This window comes from Gopherus flavomarginatus, chromosome 1 (assembly GCF_025201925.1).
Source record: "Gopherus flavomarginatus isolate rGopFla2 chromosome 1, rGopFla2.mat.asm, whole genome shotgun sequence".
Taxonomy (NCBI): domain Eukaryota; kingdom Metazoa; phylum Chordata; order Testudines; family Testudinidae; genus Gopherus; species Gopherus flavomarginatus.
The window spans coordinates 137,613,259-137,628,731 of NC_066617.1; the positions used below are offsets into that span (position 1 = coordinate 137,613,259).

The 15,473-nt window shown below is 42.2% G+C and overlaps 1 protein-coding gene across 1 annotated transcript; it reads left to right on the forward strand.

Moving 5' to 3' along the window:
• Nucleotides 1–18: 18 nt before the first annotated feature.
• KLHL42 (kelch like family member 42) lies at nucleotides 19–14,547 on the forward strand. Its single transcript, XM_050965799.1, has 3 exons — nucleotides 19–961; nucleotides 12,555–12,748; nucleotides 14,029–14,547. Exons 1-3 carry the CDS (start codon nucleotides 102–104, stop codon nucleotides 14,478–14,480), a joined length of 1,506 nt encoding a protein of 501 aa, XP_050821756.1. The 5' UTR covers nucleotides 19–101; the 3' UTR covers nucleotides 14,481–14,547.
• The last annotated feature ends 926 nt before the right edge of the window (nucleotides 14,548–15,473 follow it).

Consider the following 15,473-nt stretch of genomic DNA (forward strand, 5'->3'; position numbering starts at 1 on the left):
CCGGGAGCTAGCCCGTCCCCCCGCCCCTGCAGCGGCTGCGTCTCCCGGCGTGCGCTCCCCTCCCACCCCGGTAGCGAGCAAGAAAGGGTTCGGAGCGGGCCATGTCCCGCGCGGAGCCGCCGGCGGGGGAGGCTGGGGCGGGCGGGGAGGAGGTGGTGCGGATCCGGCTGGGGGACAGGTGCTACCCGGTCTGCAAGAGGAAACTGATCGAGCAGAGCGACTATTTCCGCGCCCTGTTCCGCTCGGGCATGCGGGAGGCGGGGCAGGGCCAGGAGGAGCAGCAGCTGCGCGGGGGGCTCAGCGCCCTGGGGCTGGAGCTGGTGCTGGACTTCATCAACACCTCGGGCCTGGCCCGGCTGGAGCAGGAGGACGGGGAGCAGGAGCCCCCTCTGCTGGAGGAGCTGATTGAGGCCGCCTCCTACCTGCAGGTCACCCCGCTGCTGCGCCTGCTCCTCTCCCAGGTGAGGCTGGGCAACTGCCTGGAGCTGCACCGCCTAGCCCAGGTCTATGGCCTCCAGGACCTGCAGGACGCCTGCCTGGACTTCATGGCTGCCCATTACCATCAGGTGCTGCGGAGGCCTGAGGCCCGTCCCCATCTCCTCCTGCCCAGCGCCCTCCGGCAGCAGCTGATGGAGAGGCGGATGAAGGGCACTGCCACCCTAGTGGCTATTGGAGACTTCATGGGTGCCTCCTCTCTGGGCCTGGCCCCACGTCGCCACCTGCAGGAGGAAGCCCCTTGGTCCATGCTGAGGTATGATGAGGTGGCCCAGAGGTGGCTTCCCTTGGCCAACAACCTGCCCCTGGATCTCATGAATGTCCGAGGCTATGGGTCGGCGATGCTGGACAACTACCTGTTTGTCATCGGGGGCTATAGGATCACCAGTCAAGAGATATCGGCTGCCCACTGCTATAACCCCTGCATAAATGAATGGAGTCAGATGGCTTCAATGAACCAAAAGAGGTAAACCCCCACATGGTGAATTAAGATAAATCCTATTGAGTCTGGGTCTAGTCAATACCTACACAAGATGTAGGGCCTGATTCACCACTGCCCTGCACCTTGTGGAGTCAACTCCATCAGCTCAAGCAGTGCTTGACTCTCCCCTTCTCTTCCTTTTTGCTGGTGTTAATGATAATATTCAAGGGGCAGGGAGGTGATGAATCAGGCCTCTAGGGTCCAGTAGGCTTTGTAGTCTAAATATCTGTCTTCGTTTAAAACAGAAATTCGTGGTAAAATAATGAAGACAAAAGTCTCCCAGTCTCTGCATGGTGCATTTTGGCTCAGTAATGTGGTCTTCTTATACACATAGAATCCTGTTGGTATCAATGACATGCATGCATGGAGTGCAGAACGTCTGAGTCAAGATCCACCAAACAGATTACTATTTGTATCGCGGCAGTTAGACGTGTTAGGCACTGTACACACATGCTATAAAACTGCAGTCCCTGCCCCAGAGAGTTTATCGTTTAATATACCTGAGGAGAATGTTTGCCCTGAAGTTGGTCCTTCCATCATCAACCCCCTCTTCCTGCTTCTTATATTGTTTTTAAAAGCTGACGAAATAGACCAGGGGTTGGCAACCTTTCAGAAGTGCTGTGCTGAATCTTCATTTATTCACTCTAATTTAAGGTTTCACGTGCCCAGTAATAATACATGTTAATGTTTATAGAAGATCTCCTATAAGTCTATAATATATAACTAAACTATTGTTGTATGTAAAGTAAATAAGGCTTTTAAAATGTTTAAGAAGCTTTATTTAAAATTAAATTAAAATGCAGAGTCCCCTGGATCAGTGGCCAGGGCCCGGGCAGTGTGAGTGCCGCTGAAAATCAGCTCACGTACCGCCTTTGGCACCCGTGCCATAGGTTGCCTACCCCTGAAATAGACCATAATTGTATTATAATTGTCAGTGGAAGTGGCCCATGTAACTCAGTATTTTTTGTGATTAGTTTTTTATCGATTTTTCATAAAGTAATTGATAATAACAATTAGAAAAAAGGTAAATGTTTCACAGTTTGTATTATGTTTCCAGCTGGTGCATGCTTCATAGGATCACCAATGGAATTATGCAATTACACTATTTTACAAGTTGTTAAAGCTGCAAGACTAGACAAAACTAAGGGAAAGTTTGGGTTTTCTTTTTTAATTCTTATTATAAAATGTAATATATTTAATTAATACATACATTCTCTATATTCTCAACATTCTTTTTAAAAAAAACAAACACCAGTTTACCGCAAAAACAGCTGAACTCTAAAATTTGGCATGTAAATAGTCCTCATTGCGTATTTGAAAACTAGAAGATTTTAATAGGCCCTGGTTCTGCATTCTCATCTTTGCAGTTAGACTTCTGTGTAGGTGCAGAACACTTGACTTCAGTGGAATTCTGCGCAGGCATAAGGGTCAACCATGCAGTGTCCTATTGAAGTCAATACCTGAGCATGGATCTTACATTGATCAAATTGCAGGATTGGAGTTGTAAGATGAGCATGACAGGAGAGATTTACTATATTTCATGCTTCTGCTGCACTACAAGTGTGTGCTTTTCAAACCAAGATCTTTTAGTGTTTTTTTTCACCTGTACATTCCCACTCCTGACCAGCTCTCCTCCCACCACCCTTTTTAAATTATTGTCTCTGAAATGATTTAATGTATTTATTGTCCTCAGATTGCTATTGGATATAACATTCATGCTTATGTGGATCCAGAGGTGCTGGGACAATTTTTATAGTGGGGGTGCTGATCATGGAAACCATGTATTTGGTGTTTAAGTGCATCAAGCCAGGCAGTGCGTTAGCACCCCTAATTTCCACCACCACTGCATGGATCAGGCCCTGCAGGCATCCCTTTTTCTCTTTCCTCAGCCTGTTTGAGTGGGAAACTAAACCCAAGACTAACCCCTTATTCTCTTGACCTAGAGAGAAGTTGATCCCTAGTCTTCTAAGTATTTACAAGAAACAAGATTGCCTCTGAGAAGCATGCATTGGTGCTATATCTTTCTTTCTTTTTCCTATTTAAAACACCTAAGTGCAGAAACATTAAGCCTGTGCAAATTAAAATGTTTAAAAAGTCAGGAAATGCAAAATTAAAGGTTCGTGCAGCAGCAGCAAGTTGGACATATTGCATATATGTCGTGTATTTTTTCTTCCCATTTTCCTTGTTTGTTGTATTAGATAATACAGGTAAACTTGACAATCCGATTATCTAAAATTTGGGTTATCGCAAATTACTTTGTGAAATTGATATTATAAAATTTCAGATGTTCCTTGAGTTATGTGCATAGTGAGAGTTTACCTGTAATTTACTCTCGTGTTTAATGTATATCACAAACTATAAAGGATGTGCAACATGCCTGAGTTAATATTGCCATAGAGACTCTAAAGTATGCATTTCCTGAGACTTTAAAAGAAATGGTGATATCTTAATATTAACCTTTTTTTGTTGTTGTTGCTCCATGAGAGAAATGACACTAGATAAAAATGTAGACCAAGATTTTTTTTTTTTGAAGGGTGCTTGAAGTTAGGGTCCTAAGCCCATCTTTAGGTTCCTAAATAAGTGCCCTTACTTTCAAAAGTGCCCAGCACCCTGTGACTTTAGGCCACTTATTTAGGCACCTTTTAAAAAAAACAAAAATCTTAGTTCTATTCTCTTATCAAGTTCTGCAGGAGCAATCCTACTCTAATCTGAATGCATTGATTGATTGCTTATATTTTATGATGACAAGGGCCAAACACTTGAACATCTTATATCAATGAAACAAACAAGGAAGTATAGGTATTACAGCATAAAAGGACCAACAGTGAATCCACTGTCCCACCTCAGAAGTTCCCATCCTAGTTATGAATCAAACCAACAAGCTTTTGAAAGCCTGACTCTTCTCTCTTTTTAGCTTGCTTGCTTGGGTTTTTTATGGGATTTAGTGCCATAGTATTTTAGCATTTTATAAGCATTAATCAATGAAGCATCAGAGACATTATCCTTACAATAACCCTGTGAGTAATGGGGAGTTATTTTACAAATGTGGAACTGGAGTACATAGATTTAAGTGACTTGATCAAGATTACAAAAGAAATCAGTGGCAGAAGCAGGAATAAATCACAGCTCTCCAAGGTCTCATCAGGTTCTTAACCACAAGACCATTCTTCCTATTCCAGAGGGCCTGGTTTCATTCACTATGCACCATCCAACTTCTGCATTGAAATCTGGCAAGGGCCCTGCTGAAAATACAATGTGTTTGCCATGCAAACTAAGACCACATCTCAGGACTCTCAACATGTGGGCCCTTCCCTGTGGGCCCTTCCCTGCGGATACCTTGCCGCTAGCTGTGGAGAATTGAAGACTAAAGTAATCCAGCAGATCATAATCCCTGCAGTAGTCTCTCCTCTTGAGATCAAGGATTCTCGTCAACCTGAGACAATTCTACAGAAGTGCTTCTGCCTCTTGGGTATATAGTGGCAGCCAATGAACACGGAACACTCAGACCAAACAGTCAGGTGGAAATTTTGCCAAGGGGACTCTTTCAAAGGTCTGTTTTTATCAAACATGCCTGGGGTCTTTAATGCCTGCATAGAGTAGATTGGGTTTGTGGTTTTAAAGTCTCGTGTACTTTACAACATCCCCCGTACGCTTGTCTTTTTAATCAGAATGGAATAGCTGTTGAACAGTCCCACCTTTAATGGAGGGCTGTATAACAAAGGTGAAGACACTGCCTCAGCCAAAGCTGTCCTAGAACTTCATGGCATTTATGCTACACAGAGGGATACTGCAATAAGAGCATGGTTCATTGTACATTATATTTTTAGTGTGTTACTCCTGGGGGAACTGTGTGCCAAAAAAAGTAAAAATTCTGCACAGTCTTTTAAAATTCTGCATATTTTATTTGTCAAAATAATAGAGTATAATCACTCTGGTTTCAATTATTTCGGTAATTTTATACAATGGGTGGAGAATGGGAGTGGGGAGCATTGCAGAAAATCCCCAAATCCCCTTGCTTAATAGCAGGGCTTTGGAGCTGTGCTCCGGCTCAGCTCCAGCTCCAGGCAAAAACCTGAAGCTCCACTGCTCTGGAGCTGCTCCGGGCTCCGCTCCAAAGCCCTGCTTAATAGTAATGTAGCTAGGTTTGACCCTTTATTTCTAGTTATTAGTCAACAAATATATGCAGCCATGTGCTCAGTGTTACATCATAGGCAACTGAAGAGAAAGTGAGGGCTGGGGAGTCAAACTCACAATTTGTAATGGCTACTGACCATCTCCAGAAATGTCAGTAACAAACAGTTCATGGACACATTTTGATAAGAAATTTTTTCAGTCCAAAAATTTAGACCAGTTCTAATCACAAAAGCACCATACACGTTTATAAGGCCATACTGTCCTTTACACCGCTCTGGCAATGTGAAGAGGCCTTAACATTGTACACCTGTTTTATACCTCTGGGGGAATTCATAAAGACAATAGGAACAATTCACCAAGCAGGCAGGCTGCTACATTCTGCTCTGCCTGAGGGGACAGAACCTGCCCCATGTCTGCCTCAGAAACACCCTGAAGCCCTGCCCCTCTACGCTGAGCGTGCTGCAGTTGCAAGCGAGAGGAACAGAGTGTGTCTCTCTCTTGCATGACTTCCTAGCCCCACCCTCCCGGTGGTGATTTACATCTCTACTGGCCTCCGAGCCAACCAGCCTGTGCTGCCTGGGAGGGGCGCATGACTGCTCTTGCAGCTTCCCTGAGCTTTCCTGTCAGAAGTCATTTTTCTGCGGGGAAGCAAAGAAATCTGAGGAGGGACGTGAATTCTGCACATGTGCAGTGATGCAGAATCCTCCCCAGGAATAGTGTATGGAGTCTTAATCAAATAAACAGTTCATTTGCTCAGCATGCGTCCAAGGAAGGGCAGTCACATGTTCCTCTGTTGAAGGGAGCTTGGATCAATTGGTACTATAATATTCCATGGATCAGTGTTGCATATGCTGAGGCTGGGTTCCCGGACCCACTGAAGTTGGTGGTTTGACTCTTGTTGACTTTTTGATGGGCCCTGCTTTTGGTCCCAAGTGAACTGAAATACTTCATGGCCAAAAGAAGTAAGTTTAGGAGTAAGGTAATTCACTGTGCTGAGTGACTACTAATAAAAAGATTGCCCTGCCCTTAAAAATGTCCTGGATTTTATAATCAAGTCCTAAAGATTATTTACTAGTAATTTCAATCCAGTTTATAGCTATGATCTAGCCAGCTCCTTATGTGTCTCATCACCATAGTAACAAAATGCCTCACAATCAATAGTAAGTGTTGAGAAGAGAAAATTCCATGTCTGGTAGACCAGTGTTATCCCTATTTTACAGATGGGGAACTGATGCACAGGGCAGATTAAGGGCTTGCCTATGTGTCATGCAGGAAGTTTGTGCCTGAGTTTAACCCATGTCTCTTGAGAGCTCGTCCGGGGCCGAGCCCTGTCCACTAGATCATACGTACTACCTCTGTGGTTAAGTTGTTCAACAAGCATTGTTGTACTGAGACATAATCTTTATAAAACTGGTTTGAGTGTTACAAGCAGGGATCCTAGTAATCCATTTGCCACAGAAAAACACAGAATTGCCTTTTTTTCAGACAATTTTTGGTTTTTATATTTTGTGAAACAATAAAAACATACATGAATTAAATTTTACTGAAAGTATCAGTTAGTTAGTTTTGGAATGTGCTTTAAATTTCCAGTGGAACCCCGTTTATCTGATCTAATTGGGACCAGGGCCAGATCAGATAATCAAAAAGTCAGATCATCAGGACAACTGGCAAAGAGCTTTCTATTCCTTATTTTAAGATGGGGAGGAGGGTCTCCAGCTGACTGCCCAAGCTCCGTTCCTGTCAGCCCCAGGCAGCTAGTGGTTCTGTTAATACAGAGAGCTGGACAACACAGGCTCGGATAAATGAGGTTCTACTGTGTATCAGAAAAACATTAAAAAAAACAAGGAGTCCATGTGGCACCTCAGAGACTAACAAATTTATTTGGGCATAAGCTTTCATGGGCTAGAACCCATTTCATCAGATATATGAAGTAGAAGATACAGGAACAGGTATAAATACATAAAAGGATGTGGGTTGCTTTACCAAGTGTTAAGTCAGTCGAACAAGATAAATCAATTAACAGCAGGATACCAAGGGAGGAGAAATAACTTGAAGTGGTAAGAGAGTGGCCAATTAGCCAGTTGACAAGAAGGTGTAACTTTTGCTTAGAGACTGTCCGGTTTGGCCAATGTACATGGCAGAGGGGCATTGCTGGCACATGATGGCATATATCACATTGGTAGATGTGCAGGTGAAGAAGCCCTGGATGGTATGGCTGATGTGGTTAGGTGTGTAGGCACTGAGGTTTGTAGCAGGGTTTGGTTCCTGGGTTCGTGTTTTTGTTGTGTGGTGTGTAGTTGCTTACAGGCAGCCTTCCAACCTAAAGCAAATACTCACCAGTAACTACACACCACACAACAAAAACACCAACCCAAGAGCCAAACCCTGCTACAAACCCCAGTGCCAACTCTGTCCACATATCTATTTGAGGGACACCGTCATAGGATCTAACCACATCAGCCACACCATTCGGGGCTCCTTCACCTGAACATCTACTAATGTGATATATATCATCATGTGCCAGCAATGCCCTTCTGCCATGTACATTGGCCAAACCAGACAGTCTGTATGCAAAAGAATAAATGGAAACAAATCTGACATCAGGAATCATAACATTCAAAAACCAGTAGGAGAACACTTCAGTCTCTCTGGTCAATCAGTAACAGACCTCAAAGTGGCAATTCTTCAACAAAAAAATTTCAGTAACAGACTCCAATGTGAAGCTGCAGAACTGGAATTAATTTGCAAAGTAGATACCATCAGATTAGGCCTGAATAAAGACTCAGAGTGGTTGGGTCATTACAAAACCTAAACTTAATTTCCCCAATACTAATTTCTCACTACTGTTACTCACACCTTCTTGTCAACTATCTGTAATCGGCCACTCTCTTACCGCTTCAAAAGTTATTTCTCCTTGGTATCCTGCTGTTAATTGATTCATCTCATTAGACTGACTTAACACTTGGTAAAGCAACCCACATCCTTTCATGTATTTATACCTACTCCTGTATCTTTTACTTCATACATCTGATGAAGTGGGTTCTAGCCCACAAAAGCTTATGGCCAAATAAATTTGTTAGTCTCTAAGGTGCCATAAGGACTCCTCGGGTTTTTTTGCTGATACAGATTAACACGGCTACCACAGAAAAACATTGTGTTCAACTGATAACTGTATATATTGTGTCTGGGGAAACTGAAATTCAGAGTTTCTTTTTAATCACGGAAAAAAGTGGAATTGGGGGGCAGGGTAGTTTTGTTTTTTGTTTTTGTTTTTTTTCTTTTTTTTAAATCAGAATTTTGGCTTTTTTCTGACGGAAAACAAGGATCCCTGGTTATGAGGAAATAACTTCACGTGGAAAGTCATGCTATTGGGGCCCAGTGGAGTTAGAGTGAAAAAAATACTATCTCTGAAAGAGAGCAGGAGATAACAGCAAGGAGCTTTAGGGATTGTGTAGTGATAAACAGAGTCCTTTTCGTTTTACTTAGTGACACTGCCAAATGAAATTTACTAAATATTTTGCCTTTAGAATCCCTGCCTTTTGAGCCAACCTTGGCTGTATTTTTAATTGTTGTTTTGCTCCAAAATGAGTGGTGTGTGTGATTTTGTTTGTTTGTTTGTTTGTTTTTCCTGGTAGATAATACCCAAGGTTTGAAAGGCCCTTGTAAACACCAGCATGAGAGCATGCAGATGCATATGGAACAGTGCTTATGGGAGCAGTCTGTACCTGAGCTGCTGCCACCTGCAGGGCTTCCATAGGGAGACAAGAGGAGCTGCTCCTGGTGAATCATAGAGGACTAGGAGACATTCAGGCTGCCTCCTGAAGAGATGTTCTTCTCGTCCCTACTTCTGTCCCTTCACTCCCAGTTCCTGGGTATCAGGAATTACTGCAAACCCTTACACTCTAAAAGCCTTAAGGCCAGATTCATCCCAGACATACCTCTTGCTCTGCCAAGGCCCCAGTATGGGATGCAGTACATGAGAAAGATCCAAAATAAAGGGTACAAACAAACTACAGTATACTTTCAGTCATCTGAATGGCATGGGGGACATGGATTTTGTTTGGATAATCAAGAGGATAGGAGCTATTCAGTAGCAGGGTGGCCTCCCCTGCAGCTGGGGGCTCGTCCTACTCCTCCTCACAGTTCTGGCTGGGGATTTCTGCTCTACCTCATTAACTCACTTCCATGACAGTGGGGCTGCAGTGGGCTTCCTGTGCTGCTGGAGGGCCAGTGACACCCGATTCCTGTAGGTGCAAGGTGTGGGGAAGAGCAGAGACCCTCGCCAGGATTCTGCTCTGCCCACTTGGATCACAGCCTTCCTTGTTCCTGCAGAGACTGGGTGTCACCAGCCCTGTGGCAGGGTAGGGAGCCCTCTGCAGCGCCACTATTATGGCCCTGCTCAATCACAGCAGGACCACAGAAGGCCATTCAGCAGCAGGGTGGCCTTCCCCAGAGTTGAGGGCTCGTCTTCCTCCTTGCAGTCCTGTCTGGGGGGGTCTCTGCTCTATTACCCAAACCTCTGTATTAGCCAAATCCTTTCCTTGTCCCCCAGCATGAGAGACATGGGGGGCAAGGAAGGGATTGGATAAGAGGATTTCGGGCATAAATGGGGATATACTGTACTCACGCAGGAAACCTAAAATGCAGTGGGATTTATTCCTCTTAACACCTCTTCTGGTAATCACACTTTCATGAGTCTCTATCGCTGATGTAAATAGTTTTCAGCTATAAAAATAAAGGGGCAACAAATCTGTGTGTAACCTTGGCATTAAAATGAGTGACATCCAAATGAGGGGCATTTGAAAGGTATGATTCCTGGTGTAACTCCATTGAAGTCAGTGGAGTTACATCAGGAATGGATTTGTCCCAATATTGAGATCAGTGGTTCCCAAACTGTGGTCCATGGAACACTGGCTAGCGGTTCTGGGAAGGTGGTTTGTTGTATGGTGCTTGCATTCCTTGTTTCTAGCTGCTGAAGCACATTTTAAAAAAAAAGGTTAAAAAGGCATTAAATTCTTTCCTAATGTTAGTTTTCCATAAAAGCAATTGCTGTAATTGGCACACAAAGGCAAGTGGTTTTTCAAAGCAATCTCTCTATTAAGTTAGGATCCAAGCGTTGACAAAGTATGATCAGTGCCTGTGAGTAAAATAAACATTTTAGTTAGTGTTGTAGGTAAATTTTCTGTATTTGAGGGGTATGCTCTGAACATCATGGTAACCAATGCTGAAATCAGATATGTAATCTGAACACTTTTACATGAATATCTGACAGGAACCCCTTCTAGGCTAATAGGAGTTGAAGGTTGTGCCATACATCATTCACAAAGTAATCTTCCCTAGATTTGCAACAAGGCCTCCAGTTATACAAATGCCATCAGACAAATGTGATATTAATGATCTCCCTACAACTAAAGCAGCAAGGGGCCACATTTTCTTGTGATTAGAGCAGCTAAATCTGACTAAAACCTGAGTTCTATTCCATTATGACACTGTGACCTTAGATTGTTCATTTGTCTTCTCTGTATGTTAGCTTTCTTCATTTGCAAAGTGTCTTGTGGCCATCAGATGAAAGACATTGTATATGCCCAAGTGAATTAATTTTATAAGACCAGAGCTCTGCTCCTGCCTCTCCACAACACACAAACACACTGTAGACTTGCTAACATTTTACTAATTTTAAAGGATATGCTTAATTTCTAAAATGTACTTGTAGTCAACCTACAGTTCCTCAGTTATGGACCTCCAGTAGTGTATATATGTATATTTGTTTTTCTTCCTGCTATAGCATTTAAAATAGGTACTCCTCTTTGAAACTCAAATGTTTTTGCAAGTAATTGCTCTAATTTCATACTCATTATTGCCACTTAAGTCCAGATTCTTTAAGCTGGAAAACATAATCACTGTAGACTTGAGATGTGCAGAGTAACTTAATAGTAAACAACAGCACAAACAGAATCAAAAGCAAATAATTCTTTCAGCGAAGCATTTTAGTTTCCAGAGTCATCTCAGGATTACAAGAACAAAATGATTCCACCTGGAAGGAGACTTCCCTCCTCCCCCCCTTACACTTCTCCAAATATATTTAATACAAAAAAATTGCAGGGCAATCTGCTGCCAGACAACATTCATTTTGTTCAGGTAAAACCATGCATATCTACTTAGGCAGTATTCTTACTGACTTGTAACCTCATGCTTGCACTGAGTGGAACTCACCTTTTGGTGCACAGGACAGCACGTAGCTAATGTACCACTAAAGCCTTTATGGGCTTGAATAGGGTATTACATTGACCTTATGCTGGTCCAGTGCACAGGGATAAATTTCACTCATTGAATTTATTAGGAGTATTGTCTGAGTAAAATTTGCTAGATCTGGCTCACAACAAGTTGTGCTGAAGGAGCAATTTTATTATCCATTGATCCCATTCTGGATCTCTTTCCCATCTTGCTTCTTTGCTTCAGTTTTTATGTGTCTTCCTATCTCCCCTTTTTTTCCAGTCTTTGGAATGTTTCTCCATGCATATATATGTATATTTTTTTTTAGAGGCACAAGTTGCAAAGTGATACCCTAATCATCGGCAAGTTTCCCTTTGCAGCCTGTGAAATATACAGGACAGAGTGGATTAAATTGGAAGGGGAAAACATAGAACTTTGATACTGTTACACCAAAAACAGATTATTGGTATATTGAGCTCAGCATCCTGTGTTAATGTGTGGTTTCAGAAGAAGGTGTCAAAATATCTAGTCCTGGACCGAAGGGAAGAGTACCAAAATGTGTTACTTTCAGGGTGATTGGTGGTGATGAACATAAAGAGAGAAATATAGAGAGGATATATTCCTCTTTGTCTTCTGCAGGGTGTCATTCACCCTGTAGTAAAATAAATGTCTATTTATTATGGGTTATTCAGACACTATCACAGACCAGGGACAGTGCTCAGTTTCAGGCATTAATCTACTTTGGCATGAAACTCCAGGAACTCTAACTGGAATAAGATTGTGTGCGTGTGCATGCGTGTAAGTGAGCGCCTATGCCTGTGCCCGTGTGTGAATGCACACGTGCTTCACAACAGAATACACATACAAAAAACACAACACAGCTAGAACAGATTGCTCTACTGAACAGCTACATTTACACTGTATTGCTCTGAAATAGAAGTATAAAATGTTAAAAAGGCACATCATTATTATTTTTTCCTGAATGCCTTCAGTGTTCTCAACCCTCTACAAACATAAAGGATACAGTTCCTGTCCCAAGGAGCTTACAATCTATTTTGGACACAGACAGAACAGTTTAGACTATAACATACTGATGGTACAAGTTTGGCTGATGGTACAAGTTTGAAGTGTTGATGGGATCTTGGAACCTTCGTAAAAATAATGTCCTTTCTTTTCTTTGTTTTTTCTTTCACATGCTAGCTATTTCATTACTCCAATTTGTGTCTTTTAGGTCCAATTTTAAGCTTTTGGCTGTAAACGGAAAGCTCTATGCCATTGGCGGTCAATCCCTTTCCAATGTGGAGTGTTACAGCCCAGAGCACGACTGGTGGAATTTTGTGGCATCTATGCCAAACCCTCTTGCAGAATTTTCAGCTTGTGAATGCAAGGGCAAAATTTATGTTGTTGGAGGATATACTACAAGAGGTAAGATACATTTCTTTTAAACCCTATTGTTTTTAAAGACCACAGCCAATTTGTTCAAGACCAAAATTTAATCTGCCTTTAAAGATGAAATGAAAAGGTCTTATAAATAAACACAGAAAATAATCTAAGATAAAACACATGGGAAGAAAATAATTGACAGCCAAAAATTAAAACCAGCGTGCCTGTTGTTAAAGTGGCCTGGCTTCTAAAGGAATTGCTTATGTTCGGCACCTCTGCAAATCCTAAAACACTTCAAGGCATGCAGATCAGTCTTCTCCTTTTTAGGGGTTTGGTGGATGCAGATGAAACAAAGATCTCAGCAGCTAAAACCTTTTGTTTCCTTTTAAAATAGCTTTCTTTTTGTAATATATTCTCTTAGCAATCTAAGATCGCAAACACGCTTTTTCATTTTAAAAAATGAAATAAAAACACTTCCGTTCACCTTTTAACTGTTACAAGCTGTTGTTTCCGTTGCTCTGCCAAGAAAATAAACAGAAATAGCCATCAATTTTATGTGATACAGTTAAATAGAAACCTGCTTCCTTCCGTCACTGCTCTAGCCTCCCATTGCTGTGCAGCTTTCCTGTACCTTGTAATGGTAAAAGCAGAGCTGTGTGCATTCCTGCTGACGTGATCAGTGATTGTGGTGCATGGATGGGGAAAGAAATAAAAAGGAAACACTGTTTGCATCTACTGTATTAGAACTGTGGAGGAAAACAAATATATTTAGCTCTTCTCAATTTATCCACACTATAGTTTTCCACAGCATCATTCACTGTAATGTCTCGGTGCTTCACAAATAAATTAAACTGCATGGTAAGGTCTAGGGGACTTCATGGATTTTTCTGCTTTCCTTCCCTTTCCCCCAGTTAAAGGATGCATTGGCTGAGACCTGAGAAGTGGAGCAATTTTCAAATATCAGTCAATGACCAAAGATTAAAAATAAACACGCAAGCTAACACACAGGAATTATTCAGCTAAGCCCCTCACTCCCTTCATACAACTTGGATCATGTAATCAGTGTGCCAAAAGTGGTTTAAATCTTACCCTCTACAAAAGAAAAAATGTGATCAGAGACTCCAGTCTCAAAAAGGAAAAAGATTGTCAATCCAACACTTCCTTGTAAATAAGTTAACACATGACAAGCAGGGTTGGAAGACGCATTGATTATTTAGAACCAGTATGAAGAACAGATAGACAATCTGTAGGACTGATTGACATACCATAGTCCTCTACTGGTGTGTTTGAGTTTTTGCATAAACATCTCTCCTTTGTTTCAGACAGGAATATGAACATCTTGCAGTACTGTCCCATCTCTGACTGTTGGACCAACTTTCAGCTGTGTGATGTCCACATTCGCAAACAGCAGATGCTCTCTGTCGAGGAAACCATCTACCTGGTAGGGGGTTGTATTCATGAACTGGGACCTAACCAAAAATCCAGCCACAGTGAGGACATGTTAACAGTACAGTCTTACAACACTGTTACCAGAGAATGGCTCTACCTCAAGGAGAACACGTCCAAATCAGGTCTCAACTTGACTTGTACTCTCCATAATGATGGGATCTATATAATGAGCAGAGATATTACGCCATCTACAAGTTTGGAACACCGGATTTTTCTTAAGTATAACATATTTTCAGACAGTTGGGAGTCACTTAGACGCTTTCCGGCCTTTGGACAAAACATGTTGGTCTGCTCTGTATATTTGCCCAATATGATAGAAGTGTAATTACACCATTTTTTCCTTTCACTTCATCAGCCATTTTTGGAAGAAATAAATTATTTTCATTTCTGAATGGGACATGGTCACATAGCCTATGCATAAAATACTGGTTCTGTTTAAAAAAAAAAAGTTGCAAAACTCAATATTAATAGAGATGTTTCCAGGATTTTTGAAAATTTCAATTAAACTTACTTTTTGTTGTTGTCTTCAGTTTAAATGATGCCAAGCAGTGTGTGCAATCCAGATACAACAGCACTGTGTTGGTATCTCCCTATAGTAGGCACTGGGCACATTTGCACAAAGATTTAAAAGAGCTCCCCTGGGTATTGGATGTTCTTTTAATGTTGGTGACAGGCATTGAACTACTCCCTACATTTAAAAAAAAAGCACAGGTCAGGGGGCACTAAACTCAAAATGGGGAACGTCTGCTCAGCTGGAGAAGTGATTTTTAAATTTATTTTTGATTTGTTCAGTAAGCTTCTCCAAATACTCAGCTGTTAAGATCACATTGTAGAAACAAGGGAACAAATTGTGGGGGCAGGTTACGTGGCAGTAGAACACACATGAGCCCCAGAAGCCTAAGCAGGCTAGCTCCACCCTGGGGTTGGTCAGCCGCATGTACAAAAGGAGTGTGGAGCAGCTCAGAGGTGTGGTAAGGAGAGGTGAACTCATGTAACTGAACTGTCACTTGAGCATCTCTGTGTGAATCCTTGTCCACCTTCCCAGCAGATGGTGTTATGTGGGTTACTCTAGCCTGTGGTCTATGGAAATCCCTTTTCTGCCTCATAGGGAAGTGGCAGGCAGAGATGAACCTCTGACTTTTCATAGGTGCTAATTTGAGGGGATTTGGGAAGAGTCACTTTTAGGGAAGAGGGTTGCTGTCCTCTCCTCAGAGCCCCTCTCAAATTGCCTGGGGGGATCTTTAGTCCAGTTGGATCCTCTTCTCTCGCTAGTTGACAGTTCTGAAGAGACTGTTCACTCTATCTGCTTGGGTGGCAT

What these genes read in the sequence shown, in the direction of transcription:
- KLHL42 (XM_050965799.1), top strand. Translation starts at nt 102, where the DNA reads ATGTCCCGCGCGGAGCCGCCGGCGGGGGAGGCTGGGGCGGGCGGGGAG. An exon ending in GCTTCAATGAACCAAAAGAG is followed by an intron (nt 962 to 12,554) that starts GTAAACCCCCAC and finishes TGTGTCTTTTAG; the next exon opens with GTCCAATTTTAAGCTTTTGG. An exon ending in TGGAGGATATACTACAAGAG is followed by an intron (nt 12,749 to 14,028) that starts GTAAGATACATT and finishes CCTTTGTTTCAG; the next exon opens with ACAGGAATATGAACATCTTG.